Source organism: Andrena cerasifolii, chromosome 7 (assembly GCF_050908995.1).
Source record: "Andrena cerasifolii isolate SP2316 chromosome 7, iyAndCera1_principal, whole genome shotgun sequence".
NCBI classification, from domain to species: Eukaryota; Metazoa; Arthropoda; class Insecta; order Hymenoptera; family Andrenidae; genus Andrena; species Andrena cerasifolii.
Genome location: NC_135124.1, coordinates 2,892,988 through 2,904,756, shown reverse-complemented (window position 1 = coordinate 2,904,756; position 11,769 = coordinate 2,892,988). Strand labels below are relative to the sequence as shown.

Below are 11,769 nucleotides of genomic sequence, written 5' to 3'. Positions count from 1 at the left end.
CTCGGATTTGTTTTAATTTGTCGACAAATGAATCGTTCAGCAGTGTTCGACAATATTTTCTTTCTTCCTTGGCCAGGTGTATTTCGGACTGTTCCATCGTACCGAAACTTGTTCATAATTTTTTGTACGGTAGAATGTGTTCTGCCGACTATTTTCCTTACTTGACGAAAGGATTTACCTTGCGAATATAATTTTACAATAAGATTTCGTACTGAAGTGTCAGTCTGCTTCCTCTTATTAGCCTCGTATACTTTTTCAATTTCTGTCAAATATAGACAAATAGTCAATTTTATTTAGAAATTTTTTTACGAATTATTTAGTAAAATATACGAATACAAAAAAAATATATATATATATATTGTGTTTTCATTTTTGAATATGTGTGTTTGTATTAATTTTTTCGTCAATTTTCATTACCAACCTATGTGTGCGCTCAATTTTGTGAGTAACTGTATATAGAAGACTGCGTCAGTGGAAGAAGTCTCGAGATAACGGTACAAAAAGAAAGGAAACGGCCTGTTCAGTTCAGATGCATTTCTGTTAGTTTATTGCGGTTGGTGTATACCAAACAGTTGAAAATATGTGGTTTTTTAACAATAACTGCAGAAGCAAAGCCCGTCTGGTAGGGAAAACTATCGTTATAACAGGTGCGAATTGTGGAATAGGAAAAGAAGCTGCTAGAGATTTTTACAGAAGAGGTAAGAAATTTTACATCCATTTTAACGACTATAGTAGTATATTTGTTATTGATACAGCAATAATATAATTTATTTATAATTAAAAATTTTAATGCAACATTTACGATTCTCGTGACAATATCTTAAATTCAAATATTGTGAGGAATTTCAATTTGCCGAGATTATAATACTTCCCACGTAGCACACGACGTCTTAAAAACGTCTATTTCACGTGTGTTTTTGGTCTGAACGTGTGACAACATTATTACAACTATTACAATATCTTTAAGACGTCTTCAAGACATCTGTGTGCTATCTAGGTTCATAACTTTGTGGTTTATATGTTTGTATGTAGATTGTAAGGTTGTCATTAATGTGATAAATAACAATATTTGTTTTTTTTATTTATTTTTTATTGAAATTATTAAAATGTCACTATTCGTTTTTATATAATACAATCTTAGAACGCAACGTGATGTAACCATTAATGTCAGTGTATGTATTTTCGATTTTAGAAATTTTAAGAGTAATTGTCACGTTATTACATAATATTTATTTGTTGTAATGATTTTGTAAGTTAATTTACGTATTGTTTTATTATCGTGTATTCTACATATTTTATTAAAATCAGTTAATGTGCAAGTCCTCGTTTCCTAACCCCACATTTTTGTGAAAAGTATTTTTTCAAAGACACATTATAAGGCTTTTCATATACACACATGCAGTATGTATTTCAGAAATTAAAAACATGATTTATATAAAATATAGTTATACAATTCTAAGCGTTATGCATGTTTATAAACAATTCTATGGTAATATAACCATTCTTAAAAAAATTATCAACTGATTGATATCGAAGTGTGTTTACACGGCAATGAAAGTGTATATCAAAAACTTAAGAGTGATTACATTTGCTCATTTATCATGTCATCCTCTCAAATATAATACTGGGTACTGCATATTGTCTTGTTAATATTTTTCTACAAATATAATCGCAGATACAATACATACATATTGTAAGTACATAGTTTGTCAGCTAAGTTACAAAAATGTATTATAAAAGTCCATAGGTTTCGATCAGTTTAGTTTGGAATAAACTATGATTTTTTGTAATTTCCATTAATAGAAACATATGATTGTATCATATTTTTACATATCTGCCCACTTCTTTATATTTGAAAGTCTTTGATACCACAAATCAATCAAGCTTTTAAGCATGATCTAAACTTCTTTAGACATGTTACAATTTCAAATCAGAGCCATGTAAACAGTTCTTGGATTATTTCTTCTAGAGACGTAGTCTGCATTATCAGGACAAATACTTATAAGGAACTTAAGCATTATCACATATATTAAATTATTTATCATACATTAATAATCATTTTCATGTTTCTTTATTAACAACTCATACTTTATGTCTGAACTCCTTGTTTCTACTTTGATATTTTTATTTTATCCTTTGAATATCTTATAATGTCCAATCTATTTATTGGAAGAAAATGTTAACATTGTGATTCATAATGACTTAAGCATCAGGTATTTAAGGTTTTCAATATGAGAGGGCATTAAAAACTCCCAAATAATGGTTAGTATAATGCTGGAAAAAAGCGTCAATAATCTACTAAGTCACAGTTTATACACTTACACATGTTAGAAACTTCAAGCAGTATTGATATGTTAAATTAATTCATGTGTGGGTAGATAGTATTAGTTCAGATGGTTATTTTACTGCATGGTCTATATTGCAAGTGTGTTAATATATATTAAATGACTTCATACGGGTATTAGTCATCCAATATACTTGATTATCGTAGTTGATTATCAAACATAAATGTATTTACCATTCATGTAATCTTACACGTACTCTCGCAACAATACTATTATTATATGAATAGTAAGAAAAACAGTTAAGCAAATTAATTTGTATCTCCAACAAGATATACATACACATCTGTAGACTTTGTCTATATACTTCAGACATACAGTGTTACTTAAGATATAAACATTATAAACTACGCACACCATCTGCTCTCAGAGGTCATAATCTTACTACTCCACTCCTAGGTTTAGAACACCTCCGCTTTTAAAGTTCCAATATATTTAACTTTACTACATTACATAATCTTTAAACTTGCAGGGGATGTCTTGTACTTCTCTTTAGTTTTTGATTCACACTAACGTTTTCACTTATCTCCTCATTTCCGCTAATACTTCTCGGTTCTATTTTAGATGCTTTCTCATACAAACGTATTTCAGCATCCGCATCATCGCTTCTCACATTACCATAAAGTGACCAAATATTTTAGGTTCCAATGCGAGACAAGCAAACAAAAACAAAGGTTAACAAATGCGTGAGGTCAGCATTTCCTTGGTTTATTAAATTATTTAAACTACATACTTCTAATAAATTAAAACGAAATTAAGAACACTTTTTTTCACAACAAAAAATGAATTACATAGAATATCGAATATCGCAAGTAACTATATGGATATATGATACCCACATAGCACACAAACGTCCCAGAGACGTCCTAAGGACGCCCCGAACGTCCCACTAACCAAATCGGGCACATTGAACTGCGGAAAATACAGGAATGATTAACCTATTTCGCGGAGGGGGAATAACCAATCAACGACAAGGTGGGAAACGAACGGCGCCACCGTCGAGCCAAACCAAGCTAGCCAAGCGGGGAAGCTGTTGGCGACGTTGATTGGCTGTGGCCTCATTTCCCTTGGTTAGCTTGGTTTGGCGGTGGCGGCGTTTCGTTTCCCACCTTGGCGTTGAATGGTTATTCCCCCTCCGCGAAATAGTTTGAACATTCCTGTATTTTCCGCCGTTCACTGATCGGGCAGCAGGATCTGCCTGCACATGCGGTGTAGCAGATTCTACGGCAGATTCTAGCAGTGACAGCCAGTGTTGCCAACTCAGATTTTTGAAAATCCGTAGAGAAAAGTTCCAACATTCCGTAGAATTCCGTAGATCCCCCTTTGAAAAATCCGTTGATCTGCGGATTTTCTTCATAAGTGTTAATTATTACATGTATGAAAGAAGCTAATTCCCTTGCTCATGGAAACCGTCCTTTCGCAAATCCTTTCTAGAAATCTTATATTTCGTCCCTCCCCTAACAACCTCAAAAAAATTATTGTCACAACAAAAATTCACACATTACGAAAAAACTTCACGTGTAAAAGTGGTGAAATCGACTTTTACTAATTCCACTTCAGTACAAGAGCTTTTCCCAAAAATAATGTTTCCCCGAAAGTCGTTTTCGACAAAGACATTCATCCCGACGTAAATTCACGAAAAGGAATTAAAAAAGTCCACATGCAAAGATTCTGAAATCAACTTTGCTAATTCCTATTGTACTTGTTCAAAATGCAGGGTAGTAGAACTAGAAAATAATAACTTGAATTCCAGCGATTAAGTGTGATACAAATCTCTTGTAGTGAAGTGGAATTTACCAACCCGCAGTAAATTGGCGGTTTGGATCGTAAAATCAATGGGTCAAATTAAACAGTAAATGATTTCTTTAATCAGAATTAGAATCTTTTGTTTTATCAATTTCGAATTACCTTAGTTTTAAAATTATACATATTAATAGTATTAAATAATTTAAGGTAAAAAATCCGTAGATTTCAATTTACAATCCGTAGATCCGTAGATAAAGTAAAAAAATCCGTAGATCTACGGAAAAATCCGTAGGGTTGGTAATACTGGTGACAGCAGATTCTACGGAAGCGCCTACGCGCCACCTTCATACACAAGCGTGCAATGCCGTTTCTGGCGATTCTGATTCAGAATCGCATGACACATAACCTCGACTCGTCGTACCCGGCACTGCACTGCACTGCACGGTGTGTAGTTGCGCCAGAAAACGGCACTGCACGGTGTGTAGTTGTGCCAGAAAACGGAACGGAACGGTGAGTATTTGCGCCAGAAACGGCATTGCACGCTTGTTCATGAAGGTGGCGCGTAGGCACTTCCGAAAGATTGGTAGCAGATCCTGCTGCCCGTCTGACATAGTGATCCTCTATAATACTTGTCATATCAGAAGGAACCCGTTTCACACTTGTAAAATGAACTCATTGGCTCCAAGGGAGCGTTGGTTGGGGTATAGCCAATAGTAGCGCAGAACAGGTCTATGTGCAGGTTCCTTCTTATATGATAGAGTATATAGGCAATGATCGGAACAACGTGTATCGTCGCTGATTGGTTGCCGCGATTTGGAGCAAAAGCGGAAGTAGACAGCCAAAGAAACTGTAACAAAAGAAAGAGACAAAAATACTGATAGAAAGAGACAGAAATACTGACAGAAAAAGAGAGAGAAATACTGATAGAAAGTAATAGATAAACGTTTAGGTTATGTTATTTCCGGTTTTGCCCCAAAACGGCTGCGGTTATACCGATCACTCCCTAGAGGATCACTAGTCTGACACATCCAACAGCGCCATCTAAAGGCCACAATTGTCAAACAATACCCTACGCGTGTATCCCTACCCTTACATAACCAGCAAACAGATTCTGCAGTTTAGTAAATAATTAATTCTACTTATTTCAAAAAGTATTTATTCTTTTTTTTTTAATAATATACAGGTTTAGTAATTACAATTGTTACAAAATATAAATAGCGCATATAAATCCGAAGAGGAACTTTCAATATTTAATTTACAAATCTATATACAGTACGTCGCGCAACCAGTGGTACCTATTAGGGGCGACATCAAAAAATTTTATTCAATATTTTCGACTTTTCTGTGTAGAATCATCATATTCCCTGTTGTGTTAATGCTGAAAACAAATATAATATTAGTATAAAATTAAATGTAACGTATGAATAAACAGGATACATGCATTACTTACTTCAGCTTCATCTCCACAAAGTTCACACCCTAGGCGATCATGCATGCTCCTGCGAACATTAACATTTATAACAAAACATGTGTTAAATTATTATATACGAAACAAGACGCCAAACATTCGCATTTCGCGCATAACTCAATTCTATGACTTACAGATAACGTGAATCTCGATTTCCGCGACGTAGATAATTGAAAATTATTCAATTCCATAGTTACGTTCGCTTTCTGGATATTTCGAGATAATAGAATGAAGTATATATATATATAATATTACAATATAAAAACATAAAAGAACACAAAAATTACGACAAAATGAAATAATTTCCGAAACAAAAAAATACCAAAAATAATAAATAAAAGTAGGTAGGCAATGTCGATTCTAGATATGGTTGGTGAGCGGTGAGTCGGGGCGGGGTGTACCGCACCGAAGTTGAGGGGATGACGTCACAGAGGAGGGGGATTTCAAAATGGTGTCGCGCGCGCAAGCGTTGGCGGTGGTGGGGATAATTGGTCAGCTGTTGCAGAGAAAAGTCCCTAGATTTGATCTAGTAACACCGCCGATCGATGAAAATTCCCCATAGATCCCGTCTTGGCGCCACCTGTTAGATGTTTGAGGTACTTTGTCCACCTACTGGATGTTTAAGGTACTTTGGGCGCGTATCGTTGCCGCGTGCGGGGATCGGTACGCAGGCGCGAAAGATAAGGCGCTAAAGGATGTAACGTGGATGCTGTAATTCGACACCCTCTCACGCGATAACTATTCGCGATCAGTTAACCTAAATAGCGCAACCGCCTCATGATCGCCATGAAGCGAAAGACAGAAGGGGAATCAACCTCTTTGAGCCGCATTTAATTAAAACGGTGAAGCCCAAGGAATGCTTCAAGAACGGCAAATACCCAACTCCAGCAAACATTGAAATTCGGCCTTCTCAATCTTCAACTTTTCCGGGGTAGGATGTCCTGGCTTACTTACCATCGGCTGTCCCTGGGTAACAATATGGTGTTCAATTCCATCACCAGATATCTGGGGATTTGTGTTTGAATGTTGTATGTCAAAAGTGCGCTGAGTTGTTTCCAGTAAAGGGTGCTATGGCAATTGGGTTGGCTCGAACTTGGCGGGGCCACTGCCGTGAACCCAGACTGGTTTCTAAGGTTTTGTTTAATATTTGCACCGGGTATAGGTCCGTGCATAGCCTGCTGGTGCTCGCAGCTGAAGATAGAAGAAGGTCGGCTCCCTTCAAGAGGACGATCGGGAGGCCGACAGGAAGACAGTCCTGAACCGAACTCCACTGCGTTCGGACATGCGAGTCGCGCCTTTATAACCGATATTGCCCTATGTGCAAAATAGAGTGGTGTCGTGTGTGCGTCCGTGTCTTATTATTTTACTCCTTTGCGTCAGGGTGGTCTGCGGTGGAAACGCCTCGGCGCAACAATATAATTCAACCTCAAACAGTTAAGACATGTTCTTCTCAAAAGTAAAGTAAAGATCACTGGTCTGTTTACTAGGGACGCTGCGATCGATTCGGACCATAACAAAAATGACATAACATTAACTAAGGTTTATTTTCTTTATAACCTTTGTCGCTATGGTTGGAACCACGGACGAGTTTCTATCTTGTATAAAATTAATTCTAGAGAACGACAGCAGCTAAATTTATCAGCGAAAATAAAACATTTTTTCAAAATGCTGTCATTCTGCAAATTTTTATTTTTACGGCGTCTCTGTGGTTCCATCCATAGCGACAAGCATAATAAAGGAAATAAACCTTAGTCTTTCCATTTTGGATGGCTAGAAGAGTTCCTACACCAACGTCCGTCGGAAAAGATTTTTTTTTAAGAAGCTTGCGCCACCGTCTATATCTATATGTGCGATAAAAGAGATCAAAAAAATTCTGAGTATTACTTCAAAGATTCCTTAATACGCAGGCAAAACGTCAGATAGTATCAATTTATAGTTTTTGTTAAATAAATTCCCGAAGATGGCGTTGAAAAACAGGCAATTACACTAGGGTACCCCCTTAAAGGATTATGTGAAGGTAAATGATAAAATTTGTGTTATATTTGTTTACCATATTTATTATTTCTGCCCTCACCCTCACCCTCCCTCAATTTCCTTTAATTCCTCCATTTCTGCCTCGAAGACAATTGCATTAATCTTATGCATTAGGATTAATTGTCTTCGTCGCTTGAGTCCTCGAATTTTCGTGGCTATATTCTCGGCAAAAGTGGAGCAGTCATCTGTTGGTTGGGCATTTGCGATTATACTATATGCTTTCTCCACATACGGATTTTCGCATTCGCTTCTTTTTCTTTTTGTTGATGGTCCAGCTAGATGAAGTGGTGATTCAGTCCGAGTGCCCTCTTCATTTTCCGAATCCGCTTCTCTAGATAAATCTCGATCTTCAACAGACTGTTAAAAGAAAATCGTCCATGAATTACTAAAGTCCGCATGATTATGAATTTTACAAATAATTGGTAACAGATTCAGTAATTATAAATCTTTAAATAAAGTTAATAATTGTTAATGCCAGGTACGCCCGAAAAATACCGTGAGTGAAAGGTTCTTTAAGGGGGTATAACCGTTTGACAGTGTCAAAACACGGATTTTTTTATTTTTTACATATTTTCATAGATTGATGTTTTAGGAATATTATAAATCAAGTCCGATGTAAAAATGCGGAACATTGACGAAGTTATAGGCATTTGAGTGGAATAACCCAGGTAGCACGGGGCGCGCAGCGCAGCGATTCGATCGATCGCAGGGGAAGTACAGTTTTCATTACGGTGGCCCTAAAAAATCGCGCTACGTTCAACCAATTTACTTCTAATTTTGCATGCAGAATCGTAATAACATTCCACATCGATCTACAACGCCTTTCTTTATTCCGATTTCCCCTTTATTATTTATAAAAAAGTGGAATTTTCTCTTAGAAACATCTAACTTTATGTTTGATCTCTCACCATTTCTTTATTTTTCAAAATTTTCAAAATCGGCGCTGTAGATCGATAGCTATTAACATATTTTATAAAAAAGAATTACTGGTTAGATCACCGTCTAAAATTGAAAGAGTTTCGGATATGTATCCATAACTTCCGAAAAACAATATTTTTTTAACTGAAACTTTTTTTAAGTGGTTCATAATACTATGTAAACATAATACAAAAACGGAAAATCTTCATCAAGCCGTTGACTTGTAAAAAAATCCACAAATTGTATACATTTTCCGAGCGTTCAAACGGGTATACAGGGTGATTCTCTCGGTGCACCTGATCAAAGAAATGCCGCCTGGTATCCCGTGGCGAGGTCAACCCCTCGCGGTGCCTCTTGTAATTTTATGGATTTCGACCCTCGAAGGGATTTGGAGTACCTATTAAGAAGTGCGCAATGTCCTGTTTCCGCATTTCTCATCAAATCTCTGCGAAAACGGTGCCAATCGATTCCTTATGTTTCGCCGATGAAACTAACACCAAGAACGACGCAATTCGGATCATAATGAGGGAAATTACATGAAAAATTGATTTGCATAATTTCAAGCTAACTTCATTGAAAATAGTCCGATTTACATGACATTTGGTATGGTCTTCATCGAAAAAACACAAGGAATCCTTCGGTGTCACTTCCATATCGATACGATAAAGAATAAAGAATTATTTTATTTCTGAAACAGGTATGAATCTTTGGCCGACCGCAGCAAATTGAGGTCGGCGCCCCGCAGTTCAGGGTGAAAATGTGAAATATTTATTTCAGCGTATTAAGAAATTCTTTATTCTTTATCGTGTCGATATGGAAGTGACACCGATGACTTCCTGGCTTTCTCCCGTTTAAAATCAGACCAAATGTCATGTAAATCGGACTATATTCAACGAAGTTAGCTTGAAATTATGCAAATCAATTTTTCATGTAATTTCCTTCATTATGCTCCGAATTGCGTCGTTCTTGGTGTTAGTTTCATCGGCGAAACATAAGGAATCGATTGGCACCGTTTTCGCAGAGATCTGATGAGAATTGCGGAAACGGGACATTTCGCACTTCTTAATAGGTACTCCAACCCCTTCGAGGTTCGAAATCCATAAATTAAGGGGGGAACCTTATGTAAATGGTCTGTTTTTCAAGAATTTTTTTTTGGAAAATGTAATGCGCAGATTGATTTAAAATTTGAAATACCATTTATTAACGTTATAATGTAAAAAAATATATTTTTTATAAATTTTAATTGTTAATAATAATGGTGCAATGGCGGCTTGAAAATGGCATCCTGTAAATTCGCCGTGCAGTGTACAATGCACAAAAATGATCTGAAACAAAAAAATCAAAATGGAATAGTTACTTTATGCAAAAACGCTCAGCATGACATTTTTCTTTTATTAAAATTTTCAAAATTGCAAAAATGGCGAAGTTTTGAAGAAAGAAACGGATTTTCGGTTATGAACAATTGTTAATAACAATATTTTACATAAAAAATAAAGAAATCGGAGCTCGTCATGCTGAGGCCAATTATTTATAGAATATATATGCCAAGTTTCATAAAAATCGAGTAATTAGTTTTTGAGCTACGTTGCACGGCATGCGAAATTTTGCGTTTCGAGAAAAATGCGTTTAAAATTTGAGTAACAGAAAAATCGTAATTCATTTTGACTTACCGCAGTTTTTTGTTAATCTGCGATTCCAGGGCCATAAAATAGATCTTCCTCTTCTTCAAAAACTTGTAACTCAGCCGTTTTTTCTTCTTTTCGAGAAGCACAAGCCTCTTTGGCCCAAGGAAGGCTGCGGCGCTCCTGCTGTTGAATACGGCGTTTGTCCTCATTTTCGGCAAACCTTTTGCTCTGCTGTCCAATTACTATGCTAAGTTGTTGCATTGTTTGAAGGACAAACGAAAATCCTTCGTTAAACAGGCCGGCAGCCAAAAAAGCAGCTATTTCAACAATTTTAATACCGCAGTTGAGATGTTTAGGTGCTAAACGCCAAACGATAGCGTTAAAGCTCTCGTTAGCATTTTGCGTATGTCCACCTAAACATCTCTCTAACAAATCATCCCGTGACAAGTCTTCATAAATTGGGCGAATATGTTTTTGTACATCTTCGTGTAATGGAGGTGGATGATCAAATTCTTGCCCCGAGGCTTGTGCGACGCGCCACTTACACCACGAATCGGCGCCGGGGGGACAATCGTCGTGCTGCGGTTTTTTATTTGTCGAAGATAGGTGATGAAATGTTGCCATTATCGCCTTTCTCATCTCAATCACAGAATCACTGTTACGCCTAATAGCGAGACCGTAGTATTTTGTTAATTTTTTTATTAACACGTCTGTCAGTTTTCCTTTTCCTCCTAATTTTGCACTCTTTTTTACATTGCGCAACCGACTGCCCATCCTCTTTTCCACATGTCCAATGCACTCGTTCTTTTTAATTTTGAAATTATGACCATACGGTTCAATATCGAGTATAGCCTTGAACGTCTTAGCGTCACCGTCTCCTATATAATTACTGTAGCGTACTCCGTGTAATTCTTCAGAGCGAAGAAACATTTCAACTACAGCATCTACTTCCATCTTACCCGAAGACCCACTGTGATTTACTGCACAATGCCCATCTTCTTTGTGCTCTAAATATTCGGGATTCTTTTTATCGTTTTTATAAAACGTACATATTTGGCAGTAGCTACTTTTCACCAATAAATCGATGACTTTCCCCGTGTTATAACCGATGAGCGTCGTTACACCGTAGTGTGAAGAAAATCCTCGCTTTTTCCAAGAGCCGTCTCCAGATACTTTGAGTCTTGTCAAGGGTTGTTCCTTTTTTTCATTCAATTGTTTTTCTTGTTCAACAGCTTTGTGACACGTGTCATTATACATTTTTTGCGCTGCGGTATGTATATGCTGTATAATGCCGTCATAAGCACTTACACTCAATTCACAGCCTAAATCCATCATGCCGCAAAATATATTTATTCCTTTACGTGCCACGCCTAGTAAACGCATCACAAACACAATTCTGCGGTTAATTTCGAAACTATTATTTAGAAATGGTCCCGAATTGATTAAAACAGTTCCACACGCACATGTAACGGCGATTTTAAAACCTAATCCACGGCTGCCTGTTTCTCCATATGTTTGTTTTTGTTTACACGTTTTGCACACAGAAATATCTGATATTGCACTAAAAACACTTATGAATTCTATAATTCGGTAACAATGTGTAAAATTAATAATTACATCTGCCGACGTAGCTTTT

The 11,769-nt window shown here is 36.6% G+C and overlaps 2 protein-coding genes across 3 annotated transcripts in view; one reads left to right on the top strand and one right to left on the bottom strand.

The window, feature by feature from the left end:
• Positions 1-531: 531 nt before the first annotated feature.
• Positions 532-11,769, top strand: part of LOC143371668 (retinol dehydrogenase 12) — a 47,846-nt gene continuing 36,608 nt past the window's right edge. For both annotated transcript variants that reach the window (XM_076817124.1, XM_076817125.1), the window contains exon 1: positions 532-698. In XM_076817124.1, coding sequence (XP_076673239.1) covers positions 581-698 — 118 coding nt within the window. In that variant the 5' untranslated portion in view covers positions 532-580. The remainder of the gene's footprint in view (positions 699-11,769) is intronic.
• LOC143371681 (uncharacterized) overlaps positions 7,599-11,769 on the bottom strand; it is a 35,840-nt gene continuing 31,669 nt past the window's right edge. The window contains exon 4 of the mRNA XM_076817151.1: positions 7,599-7,947. Within this exon, the coding sequence (XP_076673266.1) occupies positions 7,633-7,947 (315 nt within the window). The 3' untranslated portion in view covers positions 7,599-7,632. The remainder of the gene's footprint in view (positions 7,948-11,769) is intronic.